The sequence below is a fragment of the Vombatus ursinus genome, unplaced genomic scaffold (assembly GCF_900497805.2).
Source record: "Vombatus ursinus unplaced genomic scaffold, bare-nosed wombat genome assembly UNPS02014781.1, whole genome shotgun sequence".
NCBI classification, from domain to species: Eukaryota; Metazoa; Chordata; class Mammalia; order Diprotodontia; family Vombatidae; genus Vombatus; species Vombatus ursinus.
In genome coordinates, this window is record NW_020954559.1 from 17,798,912 (window position 1) to 17,821,842 (window position 22,931).

The 22,931-nt window shown below is 36.1% G+C and overlaps 1 protein-coding gene across 1 annotated transcript in view; it reads right to left on the reverse strand.

Moving 5' to 3' along the window:
* Positions 1 to 14,688, reverse strand: part of LOC114046352 (GRIP and coiled-coil domain-containing protein 2-like) — a 48,617-nt gene extending 33,929 nt beyond the window's left edge. Inside the window, exons 1-9 of the mRNA XM_027866662.1 lie at positions 14,635 to 14,688; positions 14,070 to 14,123; positions 13,018 to 13,102; positions 11,966 to 12,033; positions 10,836 to 10,940; positions 6,561 to 9,020; positions 5,751 to 5,820; positions 209 to 309; positions 10 to 108 (exon numbers count right to left, since the gene is read on the reverse strand). Of these exons, the coding sequence (XP_027722463.1) occupies positions 10 to 108; positions 209 to 309; positions 5,751 to 5,820; positions 6,561 to 9,020; positions 10,836 to 10,940; positions 11,966 to 12,033; positions 13,018 to 13,102; positions 14,070 to 14,123; positions 14,635 to 14,640 (3,048 nt within the window). The 5' untranslated portion in view covers positions 14,641 to 14,688. The remainder of the gene's footprint in view (positions 1 to 9; positions 109 to 208; positions 310 to 5,750; positions 5,821 to 6,560; positions 9,021 to 10,835; positions 10,941 to 11,965; positions 12,034 to 13,017; positions 13,103 to 14,069; positions 14,124 to 14,634) is intronic.
* Positions 14,689 to 22,931: the final 8,243 nt, after the last annotated feature.

Genomic DNA, 22,931 nt, shown 5'->3' on the forward strand with positions numbered 1-22,931 from the left:
TATTTTTACCTTATAGCCTTCTGCTCCTTGAATAAGGTCTTTCATGGAAGTAGACAAATTATCTCTTTCAGATCGAACCAATTCAAGTTCTTCCCTCAGAGACTGTGCCTATTATACACACATATCAATATTATGAATTTTTTCAGCACAGAAAAATGCAGATTTGCTTAAACTGTGAAACTTGAGAGTCTGTTCAAAGATATCTTACCTCTTTTCTGCTGGAATCAAGTTCTTTCCTTGCTTTCAAGGCAACAACTTTTATCTTACTTAATTTCTCTTCTTTTTCTTTGGATTCTTTTTCTAAATTTACTGAATACAAGGATGAAAAGAATTATGTTTATTGAAATGAATTGAACCCACAAGGAGCTCTTTAGTAAAATGCTCTTAGGATCTGTTCACAGGCATATTCAATTCAATATTTTTATCAATGACCTGAATAAAGGCAGAGAGGGTATGTTCATCAGATCTGTGGAATATCTGAATCTAGGAGAAATAAGTAACATAGAGTATGACAGAAGTAGGATCCAAAAATGAGCAGGTTATTATTATAATCAAAATTTAGCAAGATAAAACAAGTATTTTGGTTCTGGGCAGAGTATTTTAGAGAAAATATTGATGAGGATGGTGATGAGACTAGAAAACCTGCTATATAAAAACTGAGAACAGAGAAAGTTTAATCTGGAGAAGAGAAGACACATTTCTGGGGGTTGTGGTGGTGGTGGTGGAGTGCAGAATAGTTGTGGGATACAGTAGAAAGAGTTCTGGATTTAGAGTCAAAAGTCCTGGGTTCTAACTCTGGCTCTGCTACTTACTGCCTACATATCTTTGGACAAGGCCTTTGAATCTCTCTGGGCTTCAATTTCCTCATCAACAGTGAAAGGGTTGGATTAGAGGTCCCATTCAACACTAAATCTTTTATCCTACAGTCCAAATGTTGTCTCCTGCTTGTGGGCTTTTATATACATTGTCACTCAAGAGTGTAATGCTCCCCCATCTCATCTCTGCCTTCCAATGGCAGAAGGACTAGATTGATTGACTAATTTATCAAAGGACAGAGCTAGGAACAATGAGTTTCAGAGGCAAATTTCAGTTTGATATAACGAAAAACTTCCTAATAATTAGAACAGTCCACAAAAAGGGTTGTCTTTCTAGGTAATGAGTTATCCATTACCTAAGTCTTCAGATGGAGATTCTGGAGAACTATTTGCCCGGGATGTTACAGAGAAGAAAACTATTCAAGTCCACCTTTGACTAGATGACATCTGAAATCCCTTCCAATGTTAAGACACTTGGCATAAACGTAATTAGAAATCATCAAGATGGAACTCAATAAACATATTGTTGGGCTGTTAAAGTGGGAAAGTAACATTAATCTTTTTAATCATTTAAGGTCTAACTGCTCCTGGTTAAGTTAGGTAAACAGAGTGCTTTCATGGCATTAGTATCCTTCAATTTCCCCAAATATCCTATATTTGGGTCCATTTTTGGATTGTCAAAGGTGATGGGGAAGCCATTACAACAGTACAATGGAGTAGGAAGGCAAGGACTATAGGGATTAATTTGTGAGTCAGGATCAGGTCAAACAGAATAAACCACTTGGCACAGTCCATTTCTAAAGGGCCTCAGGCATTCTCATCTTTGCTGGAGATGTATTTCTCATTTTCTAACCTACACCGTGGTGCTTCTGTTCTCGTTCTCTCTCCAACTTACCTATAGTGTTCCTGTTATTATCATGATGATGTCTAAGCCCCTGCATACTGAGTTTCTGATTTCAATTTTTTCATTAATTGGCTCTTGATTATTCCTTTGTTTGGAAGATGGCTCTGACACTGATCCTTGATTAAATTCTAATTAACCAAAAGAGAGAAGCTTAGGAGAAAAAAGCCTGACCTCTTGACAATTTTCTTCTTTTCTTCCTCATTTTAACACTACTACCAATTTAGTTTTTGATATTTGCTTCCTATCTTAAATATTTTTCACTTTCACTAAGAAGTTACATCAAGATGGTGGCTGATAATATTTAACAGATTTCTTATCTGGTATGTAGTTTTCACCTTGATGTTAAAAAAGCCTTCTTAAAAGGACAAAGAGGGAAAAGACTACTATGAGAACACAGATCTATTATTTGAGACATTTCTTGATCATAAATCTTGTATTTATAAATTAAATGTCAACTGAATTGATGTTTTGATTGGGAATCTCTAAAATTTAAATGGTAGGACTGAAGGATAGATTATATATTTTTTTTGCTTCACGTTTAGTAAACATAGTATTAAGTTGGGATTTCTATATATTTTCAAGTGAGAAATTTCCAAATGTTTTCTATTGCAGAAGATGTTTTTAATTAAAGAAACTGCTTCTTTTCATTAATTAACTGGATAGGCCATAGTTATATATAAGCACATTCTTACTGAAGGTATTTTTACATATCAATGCACTTCAGAGAGGAGGAACACAGAAAGGAAAATTGATAAAATTAGCACTAGGGAAAAAAAAAACCCATACCTTAGCCGAGCAGTTATTGAGAAGACCGATTTATATAACAAAATGCTAAATAAAACTTATCATGCTATTCTTTTTAAGCACTATATATTTTGTTATATTATGATTATTTTTTCAATTACAATTTTTTCAAGGCACTAATATAATGTGGTTTTGTTATGATCATTTAAAAAAATTGAGATTTAAGGAGCAACTAATATAAAAGTAAATTTCTCCTAAATTATTTATAAGTAGCCATAAAAGTCAGTAAATATGATCCAGGAGTACTTTAAAATTATCTTGTTTAAATCTGTTTAACCAGATTTTCTTTCCAGATAGCTTTAACTTACTATTCAAAAAGATAATGTTCAGAGAAAGTTGATTTGAAACTACCAAATATAAAATACATATTGTTCAAAATCTAATACTGCATGACGTTTCTGGATCCTCCTTCCCTTACAATCCTTGTAGCAAATCTGACCTCAAACCCTTACTAGCTGTATGACCCTGGGGAAGTTACTTAACTCTGCCTCAGTTTCCTCATCTATAAAACAAGGTGGAGAAAGAAATGGTAAACCGCTCTGGTATCTTTGCCAAGAAAACCCCAAATGGGGTCACAAAGTAGGACATGACTGAAAATGACTGAACACACAACTATACTGCTACCTTTTTGGTATCTGAATCTGTATATCCCAGGAGCCTAACACAGAGCCTCACAAAGAACAAGTATTTAATCAATTTTTGAAGTGAACAATGAAGGAAAACGCAATTAGTACATTCATCCACAAACACTGGTTTAAATTACAGCTAGACTTTTTTCACTAATGGTAAGGCTCACTGCATTTGAAGACCAAGCAAACTGCCAAATGAGCACGTAAAGATGGCAGAAGACAAAGTAAAAGTGGGTTTTTTCTTTTAGGCAGTACTATATGACTGCCTAAATGAGTGGAGAAAAACAATAACTAGTTAAGCACTAGTTAGTTTCCTAATTGGAAATCTAAAGTATCTTTTAGTTACCACTATCTTGGAGCTTGCTGCTGCACGGTTACCAATCTAATCCTTTGAAGTTCCATCTCATCTGGAAATATAAACTTGGTGACTGGACATGACACTGCTTAGTTTTCATGACAACTTTATCTATGCAAAACAATACAGAAGTTTATTTGCTCTTATTACTTTATTAACCCTTTCTACTAATCAGGAAATCACTATCAAGAAACTGGCTAAAGACAGATTCAATAATCAGAATAGGCAGAATGAATGTGTGTGGTTGTTTGCATAAATGTAAAGTACTCCTACTAAGAGTTCATAGGATCACTGACCTCAGAGATTATCTAATATAATCCCCTCATTTTACAAACGAGGACTGAGGCTCAGAAATGATGAGTGTTTTGTCTACAGTCACACAAGCGGCAGATTCAAAATCCAGTTCTCTGACTCTAAACCTAGTATTCTTTCAATTCTAACACATGCTCTGTACTTCCATGTTATGTTACTTCACAGTATTGCTAAATTGACTCTTTGAAATCTGTAGCTTGGATTTTTTTTTTTACTTAAATGATAATGACCTTTAACAACTGGTAGTTCATTAACTTTAAACTCTAAATCTTCCACTTTTTTCTCCTTAAGTAATTCACCTTTCATATTATACCAATTTAAATGTCACTTCTGATAAAATGCAACTATCTTTGAAAAATAAAAACAAACTTTTCAAAACAATTCTGCTATTAGACTAAGATTTCAACCTTTAACAAACTCTACATTGCCTTTCCATTTGCTTAGTCACCGACGCTCAAAACTTTGGTATCACCTGTTACTGTCCCACATCCGAACTGGCTGGCCAATCCTATTGATTGTGTCCCTGGTACACCTCTACTAATTCTGCTCACGACAACGTCTTCTCCTTCACATTCCCACTGCCATCACCCTAGTCCGAGCCTTCATGATTGCTTGGATTAGAGGGGTGGCTTCCTAACCAATCTCCCTGTGTACAGCTCTCCACCCAATAAATCCTCATGACATTGTCAAAGCAACCTTTTTAATTCAAGGTCTGACAATGAAACTTTACTATTCAAAGACCTCTGTGTCTTCTTATTATCTACCAAAAAAAAAAAGTTCAAACTTCAAAGACAAGGACTCAAGGTCCTCTATAGTCTGGCACCAAATTACCTTTTGCAGACTTCTCAATGTAATATTCATGTTCATATAACTGGCACTCAAGCCAAACTGGACTATTCATCATGTCATAAACAGACACCACACTTCCTTGCCTTGATGTCTTTGCTTATTCCATTTTTCTATGCCTGGAATTTCTTCATCTCTCCTCATTTCTACCTGCTGAAATCCTAATCATTCTTTAAGATTTAGCTGAAATGCCATGTCTTCTAAATTTTCCCTGACCTTCCTAGTTAGAAAACAATTTCTTTCTCTTCAGAACTTTCATTAACACTTTGTAACTATTTTATGTTTATATATTCTTCTATTCCTATACATCTTATACCCTTTATTAAAAGGTCCTTAAGAATTGAATATTGTATATTTTAGGTGCTCATTGTTTATTGAACAAATGTATGCAAATGCAGTATGTTTTAATTTAGAAAGTTACGTGCTAAGGCTGTCTTAAGGCTGATTTTATTTTTATCACAATCAATTCCAATTTCTATAGCATTATTCATGCTTTTCAATTAAAGATTAGCATCAATTCAAGTGACTAGTAAGTGACTGAGAAATAATCTTGTGGTAACTGTAATATTTCATGCTAATTATTAGTCGGTAATCTAAAAATGTTTTGGGAGATGATTTGTTAGTGAAGTTATTCAATGTAAAATATATAATTACTTAAATGATGTCACAATACTTAAAAAAACCTACAATAGTCAAATTAAAAATGGTACACAGAAAATACCAGAAAACAATAAATTTATAGAAATAAAGGGTTGAACCTCCTTCTGAACTCAAACCTTTTCAGATGAATTTAATTCTTTAAAATTTCCAAGACTTTATAACTTCCTTTGTATTACATGTTTAACTAAACCAAACTTGACACCCTAAGCCTTTAAATTCCCTTCCTCCCCACCAGATCAAACATCCTTCTCTACAGACAAATACTTGGAAAAAGAAGGCATAACTTAATAAATAGTAAAGGCACTGGGAAAAGAATATTTGCCATAAAAATCTAATAGCTGCATGAATTCTTATTCCATAACAATGTGATATTAAAAAAAAAACAATTATCTTTACAAAAAGATAGATTAAACAAAAATAATTACCAATTTTATCTTCTAGTTCCATTACTGAATGTTGATCACTTTTTACAGAGTGTGAGTTCTCTAAGGAATCCTACATTTTAAACAAAGGCAAAAAAAAAAAATGCAAAATGATGTAATTAGACCATTTTTTTTTGTAATGAGGAGTTAGTAAGAATATCATTGTCTTGAAAAAAGGGAAGCTAAAATCACAAGTGATTTACATAAAGATTTTTTTTTGGGGTAGCTTTTTCTAGACCAACAATGTAACTAATATTGAACTCATAATAGTATTATCAAAATTTATCAAATTATGAAAATAAATCAATAATACAAAGTTTAAATGTAGAAAAGCGTAGCATCCACGAATAAGGTACACAATCTGTAACATGGAGTCCTCATAATTAAATATAGACAAGATCAAATAGTTCTTCCTGCTTACCTACTACTATTAAATAATTTTTAGGTATGAGAATTCCACATTTTAATTAAAGGGAAGTATCCATACAGTTCTATTTTTGTTTTCAAACTGTTGCTTACTGTGTTACAAGTTTGTATGCAAAATTTTCTGGATCTTAGTGACCTGCTAATCTCACTATTCCTTTGCAAGATTAAGATAATTAAAATCTAAAAAATAAAATGTTTAGTGCTTGTAACCTTCAATATTTTTGAGAAAGCTTACCATTTAGAAATAAAATTAAAAAATGCTTAATTCTCTTCTGAATTTATCTAAGTTTATTCTTCCAAAGTCTTATGATTAAAAGCTAGTGTTTTGAACAGGCATACTCTATAATCAAGGATTAATTTTATTAATAAAATAAAATAATTTGCAACCTTTAAAGATGTCAGTTCTGCTTTCACATCACGTAGTTCTGCCTCTCTTTGTTTAAGCAACAGTCTTACATTTTCTTGTTCTTCTACAGAAGACTTTCCTTGATCCTGAATTTCATTTTTGTTACATAAAAGATTCTCAGAAAGTTCTGTTATCTGAGCTAAAAGATTTTGGTTTTCAAGCCTAGTCTTTTCATTTGCATTATTCATCTCTTGAAGGTCGAGTTGCAATGCTGCTTTTTCTGACAGACATCCTTCCAATTCTTCCTTTAGAAGAACTCTCTCTTTTTCATAGTCTTCAAGTAAAGATTTAAGTTCTTCACAATGAACCAAATTCTCTTCTTTGATATGTTCATTTTCTTTCTGCAACTGTAGCACTGTTTCATTATTCTGAAAAACCAAAGTCTGTTTTTCCTCCTTCATTCTACCTAAAGAGTCTCTTACAGCTTGTAGGATAATCATGATATCTTCTTCCTCCTTTATTTCTGAAACTCTGGATCCCATCTCTTTCAGAAAATCATACAGCTGAGACCTAACAACTGAGTTTTGTGTTTGTTCCTTTACAAATAACTTATCTAAATTATCTTTTTCTTCAATTGCCAATTGAAGTTTATTTTCCAATTCTGTAGCTTGCTCTTTAAAGCTAATGTCTCCTTTTTTTTCAGATATAAAAGTGTCCAAATCTTTACTCACTTGGTCTTTTTCCTTATTTAGTCTTTCATTTTCTTCCTGAAGGTTCTTAATTTGAGATGATAACTTTTCCTGTTCTTCAGACAGAACTTTAACTTGAATCTCAAGTTTTTCCATGTTTTGGTTGTTGTCCTTTTTTTCTTTTAAAGTTTCTTCCCATGCTTCTGTTAATGCTTTCACCTTTTGTTCCAGTTCATTGCTGTACTGAGTAATTTGATCTATTTTTTCCTTAAGTTCTACAATCTCTTCTTCTTTCCTTTTACATTCTTCACGGATGTTATCCAACTCTTCCTCGGCATTTTGTATTTTACTTAAGAAATCATCTTTTTCATCACTAAGAATACATATTTTTGCCTGTAGCTCTTGTATCGTTATATCTTTCTGATTAAGACTAATCATTATTTCTTCATTTTTCTCTTGAAGGCTCTTGATTACATTTTCATGTTCCTGTGCCTCATCCTGCTTAGATAACAGTATTTCTTTTTCTCCTTTGAGACGATTCACAGTTTCAATAAGACTATCTTTTTCATTAAAAGCAATTCTGAGTTTTTGCTGCAATTCATGAACATCAGAAGCTTGCTGTTGTTTCATGGATTCAAATTCCTGGCTGATCTTTCCAGCTGACTCACCCAATTCTCTCTGTAGAATTTCCATGGTTTCTCGCAAACCCTCATAATTTAAAACTGCTTCTTGCTTTTCTTGCTGTAAATTTTCATATTGTTCCCTAAGATCCTGCATTTCAAACATTATGGTTAATTTTTCTTTTTCTGAATTTGATAATAAAATTTGCTTTAGTTCTGATATTTCTTTTTGGTACTCTTCTTTAAGACTCTGTACTTCCATGTTATGTTGTTTCACAGTATTACTAAATTGATTTCTTGAAACTTCTAGCTCTGACTTTAATTTTTCAATTATACAACAATGATCTTCTTTAACAAGTAGTAGTTCATTAACTTTAAACTCTAAATCTTCCCGTTCATGAAAAAACTCATCCTTTATATTCTGGGCATCCATCTCCAGTTTTAACTTGAGATTATTCATATAGGTTACTTCATCTTTTAACATACTATGCTGTGACTCCAGTTCTTTCAAGGAATCTTCTAAGTGTTTAACTTTTTCATTAACTATTTGTTTTACAGCTGTATCCTCTTGGATCTCCCTGTCATATACTGGATTTTCTTTAACTGGATTCAGTGCTTCTTTAAGGTTTTCAAATTCATGCTTAGAGTTCTCTTGAACGTTTTCATCATTTGCCGTACTCTCCATTAGGTGTATAAATTTGTTTCTTTCTTCTTCATGTTCTTTACCAGAAGCTTCAAGCTGATGCATCAATGTTGCCATTTCTTCTTTGTGTGTAGTCTTTAGCTGAAAAAGCTCCTCTTGCAAGCTACTGATTTCACTTTGGTAATGTTGAGAATTAGCCTTGATAACGTTTTGGAGATCACTAATTTCTTGGTTCTTTTCCTCAGTAATGGCTTCCAATTGCTTTTTCAGATATAAAATTTGTTCTTCATAAGCTGGTTTAATTCTCTGAATCTCTTCCTGCAACTTTTTGACATCATCTTGGGATTCACTACTAAATTTAAGCTCTTCTGAAAGTCCTATTTGTTTTTTCACTGCTTCCTCCAACTCCTTCTCTAAGGCAGCTCTATCTTTACTGTACTTTGACTGTAACTGAGTCAATTCAGTTTTCCAATTTTCAATTTCCTTCAAGTAACTTCTATTTGAGTGTTCAAACTCCTTCTGTAGGTCTTCCATCTTAGTTATGGAATGCTGGTTTAAAAAAAAAATACATTAATCATTTGAAAAGATACGATTAATCTTAACTTCCAGTTTTCTTTGCATCTTTTTAATTGCAGTCTAACCAGATAGAAGAGGAACCAAGCAGAAGTGGTAGAGAATAATTATCCTAAGAAGGCTCAAAAATTTAGCTTAATTCCTGTCCCATCACAATAGGAAGAAGGACCACGAAAAAAGCTTTTTTTTTTTAATCTCTCCCATAAGGCTCAGCCTGAATGAAAAAGCAACATGTTTTAAACAATAGACCAAAAGTAACATTTAATGAACACTATTGTAAAAGATGCCATAAATACTACAGCCAATGGTTGGACAAAAAGCAGATAAAATCTATGAATCTGACTTTCCTTTAAAAAGCTCCTAAAAATTATTTTTTACTTTAAAAAGTAAACTTTCTCTTAATCAAATATGGTAAAGTATAATTGGACTTTGTTTAAAAGAAAAAGGAATTTCATAGCCAGAATTGTGACAGAAATGGATGACAGGATTAGCACTGTACTTTTTAAGAGCAGGGATACTTAGGATCATCAGATGTATTACAACTCCTATAATGGTAAATGAGGGAAGATTATTATAGTTTATGCTACTTATATATAGAAAAAAACATGAAGAAAACCAATTTATCACTATGGAATGAACTTGATGAGGGTACTTCTAGCTCAAAAATCTATGCTCCTATTAACTGTATTTAAATAGTTAATCATAACATTGAAATAATGTTATTCCAAGTCTTTATATAATAAACATTACTTATGTCTCTCTCATCTCATCCTGCACCTACATCTTCACTTTGGGTATTTAGGTTTTATTAAAGATGTCTATATTTCATATACTTGTAGCTGACCCAAGGAGAAAAAAATAGATCATTTAAACTCCCAGACATAGTTCCTGTCAACCTTGGAGAAGATGCATTTATAAGTAATTTTTGACCACTGTCCAATTGTTATTATTTGATGAGAGTTGAAAATAAAAATTGCTTGTCTGTGGTAAACATGGGAAGAAAACTTTCTATAGTGGCTTTAGCCTCCATTTTCTGTTTGTTTTTCCCCTCAATGGTATTCCTTTTTCTCTTCCTCTGACTCTCTTCCCCCATTAGCTGCTCATCACCTGGCTTTCTAACCCTTTCCTCAACACAATAAAAACTTTGGCTAAAACTCATTTACAACAGTGTTAACTATTTTGACTACTTACAAGTCTAAATTTTTTTCCATAAATGTCAAATGAAAGGCAGTTTAATCAGGTGAATCTTGGTGGAGAATTTATAGGGCAAGGGAACTCCCTCCCAGGGCCTTGTGAAATCATAAATCATTGAGATTAGCCTAGAAAGTAAAATTACTTTGACTGGTAAAGGTTGGTGGGTTGGGCTAGAACAAACAATGGGCAGCTCAGCTGGTCTTTCTTCTATCCTGTCCCTCAGTGACCCTCAACCTTTTCTTTCCATATCCCTGTACTTTGATTCACACTGGGGAATCCTGTCTGTTTCTAATTCTCACTGACTCATTGCCCCTCCTCCATGCCATCATCCCTAGACTAGATCTTGCTTTATTCCAAATAGCATTGTAATTATTACTTACTTTGATATTTTAAAAATATCAGAATACGTATATATGTAAAATAAAATCACTTTAGAATCATATAAACAATAAATACATAAATAAAAATAAATAAAATTACTTTTTTCTCTCCAAAATGATTTTTCTCAATACTGCCAACATGATTAAACAATGCAACAATAAGCTAGAGATACTAATTGAGAATATATAAAAAAAAGAGAAGACTATATTTCCATACTTCAGTTTCTTGCTTCATTTGAACATTTTCTTTCTTCAAAGCTAAACAGTGTTGCTCAACCTCTGCTTTTTCCAGAAGAATAGCATCCAGCCGTTCTGTGAGAGCCTATTTTTGAACAAGACAATGTGTTTGTAAAGTACTAATCAAAAAACAGATTATAGTTCAACTACAGAACATTAATATAGTTTTGAAACATTTTCTGCTTTTTATCAGGGAAATGGACGACCAGACACTTATTTTTAAGAACTCTCTATGGCCTGCTATCTAGAAATGGTATAATAAAACTCTGAGGATAATCCGATGGTGGAACAGCTAATATTTCACAAGAATTATTTTCAATTTGATTTAACTCTCACAAAGGCTAAAAGACTAGAGGGAAGGTAACAGCTTTGAGAGAACTAAGGTAATTGGAAAAGGAAGCTGGGTTGGGAAAAGGCAGGGTTGAAGGGAAAAGGAAAGAATATTTGGATTTGGTCTTGTTGGGTTTCAGGGGATGGAAAGACATTAAAAAACAATTTTTAGATGGGCATTATAATGTAAAGAAAACAATACTGAAAGACTTTGGAACTCTGATAAATGAAGTGATAAATCATGATTTCAGAAGACGGAAGGCAAAGCATAACCCCTTTTTCTTGGCAGAGATGTGGTGGACTATGAGTGCAGAATGAGGCATACTATGCTTTAATAATTGGCCACATATTATTTGCTTTGCTTGATTTTATTTACACGGAATGGGTCGAAGGTAGGGAGGAAAAGTCTGTGGGCAGTGGTAGTGATATTTCAAAAAAAAGAATATGAAGACAAAACAAACACTCAAATGTAGAAGCAAGACCAATTATATGGGCCAAAGAGTCCAAGATACAAAAAGGTCAAGAATTCCTGATTTTAGAGTCCACTCTTGTTTTACAGATGAGAAATTGAGGTGTTAAAAGTCTAAGTGACTTTCCCTAGGTCAGAGAGATAGAAGAGCCAGTATTAGAACTCAAATCTCCTGATTTATCGTAGTGTTTTTTCCAATGCGCTAAGCTGCCAACCTGCAAGGAGACATGACTTATCAGATATTTCCCATGAAAGTAAATGCATATAAAAACAACCAATCCCACTAGTACTACTCAGAAATGTGCTATTACCTGAATTACATCATTAGTTTCCCCAGCAAGAGGTTTTGATCTGAATTCTTCAATCTCCTTCTCTAATTCTAAAAAAAAGTTTAAAAAAAATCTGTCATTACATTTTGAACGACTCAGAAATCAGTAAAATAATTGCATAAAGATTCTACAAAAGAGTTTTGTAAAACGTATAGTTATATCTTTAATTTACAATGTGGCAAAGCAACACTTCCACTCCTCCTTTCTCTCTCAACAATGTATTAAGTACCAAGGTAAAACCTATCATACCCTCTAAGATCAGCACACAACAGGTTATGTGTAGACCTAAATATAACTACAAATACCCTCGTCTGGAGCAGGATTTCTTTCTAACTAAAATATCGTCCCTTTTCACCTTGATCTAAATATTACTGAAACCAGAACTGGCAATTTTTCTAGTAAGAATTTAAGTTTTAGGGTGACATTTTTAAATCATTAAAAATTCAGGAAATTCAAAGGTAACACATGTAAATATTCACATTAAAGAAAGATAACAGAGTTTTCTTTTTTTAAGAGGAAAAGATAAACTGAAGATAGCAGTCAATGAATATTAATAACAACAATAACTACTAACATTTATACAGTGATTACTATTGCCAGGCACTGTGCTAAGTGCTTTACTATTATCTCATTTGATCCTCACTCTCTAATTTCTTTGATACTTTCTGAAACAGTTCTAAAAACTGATAGTTTTAAATTATTTCATTAGAACCATCTCTTTTTCCACCCTTCATCTTCTAATTCCACTCACCTCAAACAAGCTTTGTTCTATCCTTCTAATATTCCCTTCAGCTCAATAAGACAAAGGCAACTGCTCTTTAGTGTGGTAAGATAATGAAAACATCAAAGGCTAGAGTGGGTGGAATCTTAAATAGCCTTAGGATCCATAAGACAGTCTGGAAAGAATTATATGTTTTGCATGCTATCATCAAGGACCAAAGCTAAGTCAGTGTAATATTAGCAATTATATAATTTTTCTAAAAAGAAAATGAAGATTTGGGCAGTTAAAGTGAACATTTTATCAATCCAATTACCTGTGCATCTTGATTTAACTTTCTGCATCAACATCATCTGCCTCTTGGCAAACTTGATGAGATCTTCCTTGGGTAATGTTTCCAACTGAAATGTATTTAGATGTATTTAAATGTATTTAGATAACTATTCCTAATTCCATGTTTACTTTTTAAGCAATCAATTATAAAAAGAATCTTTAAGCTTTTTTTTTAAAGACCATTTTTGTGGGCTTCTTAAGAAACTGGAAGTTTGACTAAATGAAAATTCAAGAACTGTTTCTAAGACAGAAAGAAGAGACAAGTTAGGCTACCAACAACGTAATGTTTTCATAGACTTTTCAGGAGAAATTATTGACCTCTTAGATACACAGAGACCTTAGAGATCAAGTGATTCAATACCCTAATTTACAGAAGAAGAATCTGAGATCTCTTAGGTACAAGTCATAACTAAGGGTCACACCACTAGTTAGTAGAAGAACTTTGACTATCCCAAGTCTTTTGACTCCTACTTAGTTTACTTTTTTGTTTGTTTGTTTCACTACAGAAATATGCACAAAGTGCTTAACTTTTGGATTGTGGGTTCTTTCAGTAGTTATAACATCTCTGCCAATTAGGAAATAAAAATGTATTCGTTAAATTTATTGAGGTGTCCCTAATAAGTACCCTCTAAAGGGCTTTCCTACTGTTTTCAAGCTATAAAATAATGGAGATTGGCCTCTAAGGTTCTTTCGGTTCTCAATTTTTGGGTTGTATTAAAATTTCAGGTAATCAATAAGCATTTGCTACATTCAATACACTGTGTTAGGTCCTGGAAATACAACGACAAAAAACAAGCTTCTCATGAAATTTACTGGAGGGAAAACAAAATAATAAGAAAAACAAATATATGGGAAATAAAAGCAAAGTTATTTGGGTAGGGGAGGGCCCTAGACGCAGACAAGGAAAGGCTTCCAACAACACTGGAGTTAAGCTGTAAAGGAAGTTATGGATTCTAAGAGGCAGAGGCAAGGAACTCTTCATAGAATTTGCTAAGTAACCCCGTACGCAGCCCTAATTAGGATTTTTTTTTTTACCTTAGATTTGCCAGTTCCAGATGTGGCTGGTGAGGCCACATCTTGCCCGGGATCCTGCAAGAAAAGCAGACTCAAACCTGTGAGTTGTCAGAATTGCGTTCTTTTAAAGGGGCTACATCGATAAACACACCCACTCACACCCACCTCTCTCCTGGAACCAGGTGAGCAAAATATAGGGTGTCCCACAAAGTCTTAAGCTTTAATAATTTAAAGACTTTGGGGACACCTTGTACTCCTTTAAGGGCAATGAGAAGGGCTTGGGGATGTAGCGGGGAGGCGGGAGGGCGAAAGGTGGGATGCTTCAGGCAGGTATGAGGAGACATTAGAAAGGGAGAGGTTGTCACTCCCGGGGAACTTCCTGCATCGGGGCTGGGGGGCAGGAAAGACACGGGCCCGGCGCGGGGATGGGGGGGCGGGGTACAGGCAGCCACCGAGGGGGTCCAGGGGCGGCTGAGGAGGCCTCCGACGCCAGGAAGACATCGTGAGGGCAGGGGTAAGGGGAGGGGCGTCTACGCCGCAGGCACCTCAGTTTCTCCCCAACCCTACATCCCCGGAAGCGCCTTACCTCCATGTCCACGCCGGCATCACACACACCCACACACAAGCACACCCCCCCCCCCCCCCCCCCCCCCCCCCCCCCCCCCCCCGGCCCGGACTAGCCGGTCGCTGCCGCCGCCGCCGCCGCTGCCGCCCCCGCCGCAGTCCCTTCACTTCCGTCTCCAGCAGCTGCTGGGGCAGGAGCCACTGTTGACGTAGGCTCCATCCGCGGGTCAAGGGTGACGTTTCACCGCAGCCCCGCCCAGCCCCGCCCCCACTGTTACGTCGGTAACCGCGGCACCGCCTCTGTGGCTCTTCCCCCAGCTTGCTCAGCCCCACCCCCACTCCTCGCCCCACGGCCTGTCGGTTGAGCTGGCGCTTCCTGCTTCCGCCTTCCAGATCCGGGAGGAGGCCGCGGGGCCTAGTAACGCTGTTTTTCCTCCTTTCCTCCTTGTTCTGTGAATCCGGGGGAGGGGGAAGGGGAAGAAAAGGGGAAGGGGAGGCCAAGGGAGGTGGACGAAATATCGGGCTCACCCCCACGGAGACACACACACACGCACACTCACACACTCTGTCTCTCTGGGTCTCTGTCGCTCGCTCTGTCTCCCTCTCTCTCTCTGTCTCTTTGTATCTGTTTGTCTGTATCTCTGTATCTGTCTGTCTCTGTCACTCTCTGTCTCTGTATCTTCCTGTCTCTGTCCTTCTCTCCCTCTCTCAAGCATACACCTAAAACTATGTTGCCAGAGGCACTTAGAGTCACCTAATAGAAAGAAAAGAAAGGCAGTATTAATGCCAGAGTCTTAAAATGACCCACAAAGGTTAGTCTAGGGTTAATCAGGTGCAACCTGTTAAAGGATTCCAAAATGAAAAAACACACATTTGACACACATTTGGCACACATTTGGTGACATTAAGTGTAAATAAATGATTGACCAAAGCAAAACTTTGTGTAGGTCTGCTCTGTTCATGGCCCTGTGCCCTTTGAAGGGATAATGGAAGGTGGGTCATGTTATAGATGTCACCCCCCAAAAAAAGAAGATTAATTTTCAAAACTGCCAACATATCTCAGCATAAACTTCATTCCCATAAGCACTTGAGGGGAAAATTAGCAGTGCTGTGCTCCTAGTGAAGGAGATTTGAAATTGGAGATAGAACAAGGTGCATCAAACTGGGAAGAAGAATCAGAAAAAATAGGAAGAGTTGGCTGCAATATTTATATCTGGATAATGGGCCAACTGGTGATCACCCATCAATCTGGACACCTTGTAAGGTTTGTGACTTTCCTGTGGAATTAGGTTAATAAACCTGGATACCCCTTTGAAACTTAGATAGTTGTCACCTGGTGAAAAGAAAGATTGCTGGATTTTGAGTCTCTACCACTACCCCTTCCAGCTCTAAATCTATGATCCTATCATCCTAAGAATGATAATGTTGCTATGAAAAAACACTCCAAGAGCCAGCTAGGTGGTGCAGTGGATAGAGTACGGGCCCTGGAGTCAGGAGGACCTGAGTTCAAATGTGACCTGGGCACATAACATTCACTAGCTGTGTGACCCTGGGCAAGTCACCTAACCCCATTGTCTAGGAAAAACAAACAAACAAAAAAAACCACTCCAACAGACCTTTGATTTCATCAATTTGTATTCCTCCTCCAATGATACACTGCAAGCTATCCATGCTTGCCCATCCTATGTGACTGTTGTTGTCTATGTTCCTCTGGTAAGTTCACCACAGGAGGTCTGTGCAATGTGCTGTGAAGGTGGTTAAGCCTCGTTCTTGCTTTCTAACCAGTCTATCTTTTCTTCCAGCTCTACATTTCTCTGATATTTAAGCAAATAGGTGGTTAACGAGTAGATGCTGCTGTGCCACATTAAACTGTTCCTATTTAACAGGAATGATCAGAATCTGGGCAAGTTTCGTACTCAGTCTGGCTGTCATGGCACTTCATTGTTCTGGTCAAAAGTACCGGGTTCTTTTAGTCTTTCTCTGGGTGGCCTTGCCAACTCATCAGAAAAGGAAATGTGGTTAAGGTGGATCTACCCAATTAAAACAGCTCTCAAACTCCTATCCTAATGGCAAAATTTGACCTCTTATTTGGACTTGTTATATTGTACTGATCCCAAGTCACACTATTGTGGCATAATGGAAGCCTTCCCATTTAGGAAGAGATAGAACATACCCATCTATAAGTAGTTTCTTATTCTTGGCAAAAGCACATGTATATATGTATATGTATATGTATATGTATATATAATATATGTATATATAATACATACACATACATACCCCATAATTATATAGATATACTCCATACACATAGGTATTTCATTTCCATTTCATTTCTCTTTCATTTCATGTATATTATATATGAAATGAAATTTTCATTTCTGTTTCAATTCGACATATGTACATATAAATAAGTGAGTTTTGTTTTATGTGTATATGAAATGAAACAAATTTGAAATGAAATACATATGTGTATTGTATATGCATATGTAAATATGAATATACCTATATATGTTTATGTATGGGTATATGCCTATATAAGTGTATGTGCACACACACATATATATACATGGTATATATGTGCATATATGTATATGTATGTGTATACCACAAAGCTGTAGACCTATAGCTTCTCCTAGGTCCATGCAGCCCCTTCCCTGCCCATACTACCCAGTCCAATTTGAATCTTGGAATTCTTTGAAAGTCACTTTTTGGTTTGTTTAGTTTCCCTAGTTGCTCCTGTGAGGAGGTAAAGGAAGAGACTAGAGACTGTGAAACACCATTCCCAGATGATATTTTACTCTTGCCTTGTAGTAGTGCCAGCTATTAAATGAAGTCTTGGTTACTCTGGACTTGAGACTCAGCCCCTCATCCTTGAGCACAGACCATGGACTTGAGATTGGATAAAAATAGGCTCTTATTGTTGGTGCATTTTCCAAACATACTTTGTCCTTGGCAGAGATTTATGACTTTTTTTTTAATGGTAGCTGTATTATCGTTTATTGTAGAGCAGGGGCATACGTAAGGACTGGGCTGACCGACAACATGGAGAACTTGGAACTTCTGCCTGATCTAGTGAAGTGCCATGATAGCCAGTTGGAATGTGGAGAGAGAAACTTGCCCCCTCTGAGGAACCTCCCTAACTTGGCACAGACAGGTTTGTAGGTTGAATCCCAACTGGTTCAAGGACTCTCACAGGTTCAAAGGATAGCCTGGGCTCTAGACCTCCCAAATTATAGTTCATGATTGCCCATTAATTTATCTCTGGTAGGAAGGCAACAAGACACAGTTCAATTCAATGATGTTTACTAAGATGACACAGTAAGAACAATAGGTACAAAACATTCCATTCAGATATCTGAGGGGCATATATATACATTGTCTGTACCAAGACTGAGCACATGCTTATAGTACAATGCTAATGAGGCACACATTCAGGGAATATGTGCTGCAGGGAAACCCATATCTGGGTACTATAGGACTTTAACTCTCTCCCTGTAGAGTCTTCATGCTGGCCCCCATCCCCTTCTCCCATAGCATCTCTGCTGGGTGGGATGCTCAGCTAGGTTCCCAGGGCTTGATCCTCTTCACAGCTCATCTCTTATTTGCCAGGTTTCGTTTTCTCTTGAGTCTATAGTAGGTTCTCTTCTTTGCTGCCAGAGATCCTGATCCTTGAAGCTGCTTCCTCCCTCAAGTGATTGCCTTTCTATTTCTAGTGTGTGCCTCTGCTCCCTGTTGAATGAAGAATCTTCTACTGGTCCATTAGCTCCACAAGGAAGCACCATGGGTAACTGGGGGTGGAGAGTAGGAAGAGAGGATTCTTTTTCTTCTCCCCCAGCCTCCTAAAAGGTGGAGTGATTCTTCCTCAGAGATTGAATTTTTGTTTGCCTGATGGCTTCTTTCTGAACTAACCATAGAGCTGGTGAGCTCAGACCTTCTAAGCGTCTTCAGGCTAATCTTTACCTATCAGAAGGCCAGACTCAACTTCCAGTTCAATCAAGGAAAACTTCTTAACATTTCCAAAGGATTACAGGGTGTTAATATATCTTTGCATCATATCAATGCTTCATTATTTTCTGTGATTACATCAAATGATGGGGAAAGGAACCAAATCACCCCCTCCCTTACCTCTTTATCCCAGACATTGTGCCCTTCAGTTCCAGTTTTCAGTGTCTGAGAAGCATATTATGTCTTTTCTCAGTCTTTAAGTCCTTGACCTTTTTAATGATACCCTCTTTACCTGAAGCCTCCTCCCATCGTTGTTACTTACACACTCTCCCCGCCCCCCCAGGCAGTTGGTGTTAAGTGACTTGCCTAAGGTCACAGCTACTAAGCGTCTGAGGCCAAATTTGAACTCAGGTTCTCCTAACTCCAGACCAGTGCTCTATCTACTGTGCCACCTCTCTGCTCCTTACTGACACACTTCTTTTGCTCCTCTGTGAATAGCCAAAACTTTGCTACTTAGCAGTGAGGATCAAGCAGATCAAGAAGAATGCTACAGATCACAGCTTTTATACTATTTCTGTGTAATTCACTGTTTCTAACACATTGCAGAGAGTTCACAAGTACTATGTATCTCTCCATTGCCTTTTGGGTGATCCTTGATTTCAGTTCTGTAGCAATTAGAACATTCCATAATTCAACCTTACAAAATCTGCAGAAGACCATTTGTGTTAAGAAAAAAGAGATGTGTTTTTATTTCAGGGAGATGCTTGGAGGTCATTAAAAGAATTTTTCAATTTCCCGAAGGCTATTCAGTTCACTTTCCTATTCCATCGTGGGCCTAGTTCAGTGTTCATTTGCAGTGCATTTATTAAGCACCTGCTGTGTATCGAAGGACTGTGATAGACCTTGGGGATACAAAGACAAACATGAAACCATCTCTTCCCTCAAGCATCTTATATTCTATATTATACAATTATGTGAACTCTATATGTTGGCCATCCACCTATGTGTCATATTCTGAATAGCAGGGATTCTTCAACAGCTTGTTTTTTCCTGGGTAGATTGTCATTTTAGTTTTTTTGTTATTCAAATCTAAATTAGAAATTTCATAGTTGTCTGACAAGTTTTGAAAGCCAGTTTGCTAGACTGAGAGATATAATGAGAATAATAATAGTTCACATTTGTTTAGTGCTTTAAGATCTTTAAGCAGACAGCTTTACATGTGTTATCTCATTTGATCCTAACAACAATCAAATGAGGTTGGTGTTAGTCTTATCCCCATTTTACAGAAGAAGAAACTGAAGCTGAAAGACATTAAGAGACTTACCTGGGTCATGTAGCTCAGGTCTTTCTGATTGCAAGTCTGGCATCCGTTGTGCTACCTATGTAAGTAGTAGGTAAAGCTAATGGCTAGTCAGTTAAGTATAATATGGTAGGCAGCATAATGAGGTGCAAAGAACACTGGATTTGGGGTAAGGAGAACTGTGTTCCAGTGCCACCTCAGCCATAAACATTGTTTGACTTTAGGCATTTTGCTTTAACCTAACTAGACTTTGGTTTCCTTCATCTATAAAGTGAGATTAGATGAGATGATCTGTACATTTTATGATTCTCTGAATAATAGAATAAATCAACAAGAACTTGAAAGCCGCATTTGTAATGATTAAGACAAATGACTATAAATGGCTTTATTTTTTTTTCCTCTTTTTAGGAAGGCCTCATAATAATAAGCTGGAACTCATATTCCAAAGAGAATACTCTGTTTAGTGCAGTAAATTGCATTATGCTAATGCTGCAGCAAAGAAATGCTTATTTTAAAGAGCTTATAATCATGCTATAGATCTCTATCAGTTTATAGCTTGGAAGAAAATAGTTTTTGAAATAATAATCTTATCAAAATAATAATGAGATTAAATAGATGTTATGATCATCCTAGCCTTCTAAAAGTTTCCCCGGAAAAGACATTGGGAAAGAGGGTTGCTTTAGAATATTTATTATTTCCAAAGGAGAGGACAGATTTTTTTTATCTACCGTAAATAAAATAGAACTGTGCTAAGCATGGGATACAAAGAGAGTTATGCCAGCCCTCTTTCCTGTTTTTACTTATAACAGACTAGCTCAGTTCCTCTGTTACATTTAGGTTTGGCTAATATATGTTTCCAAACCTGCAGTTCCAAGAATAGATAAGGGAAGGGTTGGAGTAACAGGTGGAACAGATAGGTGGGAGTATGGGGTCCCTCCTTACTTCCTGGAGCTACCTAGGAAATTCTTTTACTACTTGTTTTCTAGATATTTTCCTTTGCCAATTTTGTTAGCAATGTCTGGAAGAATTATCCCTTTAAGAAAATGGAAGCAGTCAGGCTGATCTTACCCTTTTGTAAGATTTGAGAAATTTTTTTTCATTTCTGAATCTAACTAGAAACCTTAAAAAAATGCCATTTCATTCAATGAAGAAAATGCTGGCAAGTAGGGTTTTAATATCCCTAATAATAATTATAACATATTCTTCACACCAACCAGTCTTTTGTTTAATAGTCTTAAGCAAACTTAAGGAAGTTTGTGAATTGATATATAAATATTCTAGCAGAAGCCTTCAAAACTTCAAATAACCCAGATTGCAATATTTATATTTTGTCTTGTTCACATTAAAAAAAATTGCAAAATCACAAACTTATTAAGAACCAACAAAAACAAACAACTTGGCAAAACCACAAACTTAATAAGAATCAACAAAAACAAAAAACTTGCAAAATCTTACACAAACCTCAAGGCTTTAACAAGATAGAATCAAACAAATGAACACACAAAATATATCATTCTTTTTGTTGTTGTTACATTTTCAGTTCTGAGCTGTTTCTCTCTCTCTCCTGCCCAATTCTGCACCAGGCAAGACCAATATATGTATGTATATATCTATGTCTATGTCTATGTCTGTACCTATAACTGTGAGCATTTTCCTTCCTAAATCCTTTGTAGTTGATTTGAATATTTGTATTACTCAGAATAGCTTAGTCATTCACAGTTGCTCTTCAAACAACATTGCTGTTTGTTGTATACAATGTTCTCTTGATTCTGTTCATTTTACTCTTCATTATTTTATTCAGGTCTTTCCATGTTTTTCTAAAGTCAACCTGTTTGTCATTTCTTACAGCACAGTAGTATTCCATCACAGTTCCATCATAGACCACAACTTATTTAGCCATTCCCCAAATGATGGACATCCTTTCAATTTCCAGGTCTTTGCCACCACAAAAAGAGCTGCTTAAATATTTTAGAACATATATCTAAATAAATCAAGCTTAACAACATAAAAAAAAAGCCCCCAAACTCATCAGTGCACTGTGAAAGATCAGTGTAAAGAGAATCGAAAAGGCACCATCTGGGTATACAAGGAGTAGGCAATGTGGAAAGAGATAGAATAGTTGCTTGGCCAACCACAGGGTAAAAATCCATTACTATTCCTCTGCTGTGGTTGCCAGTGCCTCAAGTGCCTGCTGTGGACCTTTGATCTTCTAGAACTCTCTCTTCTCTGTCTTCACTCATCTCCAAGTGCCCCCAAACTTCATGCAGAGACAACACATTGTACAGTCTCATCTCAAACTCCAACATAACTGTGATCCTAATTCTCCCCCTCAAGGAAGTTAGCTCAATAGTTCTGGGAAACTTGCTGAAAGGGATATACCTATAGATGGTGAGGTCCTTCATATGCTATTTGCTAATGGAACTGCAAGTTTCAAAATGACCTGGAACACTAAAGAGCCTTTTAGATCATAACCATTCTATTTTTAAAAATTTTTATTTATTTTATCCTGAACTTAAGAAATAAAACAAGCATTTCCATAACTTAGTAAAATAACAACAAAAAAGGTGATTGTACTTGAAACCTCAAATCTAATATGTACAACTTGCTATTTTTTAAAGTATATAATCAAGTATATAATAAAGATTTTTCCCCTTTTTTCTCCCCCCCAAAGATGGCTACCATTACATTTTTTATATATATATGTATATATGTATGTTTGTAAAGTCATTCTATACATGATTCTATTTAACAGTTCTTTTTTATTAATTAATTTTTAGTTCTTAGTTTTTTTGTTTTTTTTTGGCTAGGCAATGGGGTTAAGTGACTTGCCCAGGGTCACACAGCTCTTAAGTGTTATGTGTCTGAGGCCAGATTTGAACTCAGGTCCTCCTGAATCCAGGACTGGTGCTCTATTATTTTCAGTTTTCAACATTCACTTCCACAAGATTTTGAGTTCCAAATTTTCTCCCCATCTGTCCCTTCCCCTACCCCAAGATGGCTTGCATTCTGAATATCCCTTACCCCAATCTTCCCTCCCTTCTATCACCCCCTTGCCTTCTATTATCCCCCTC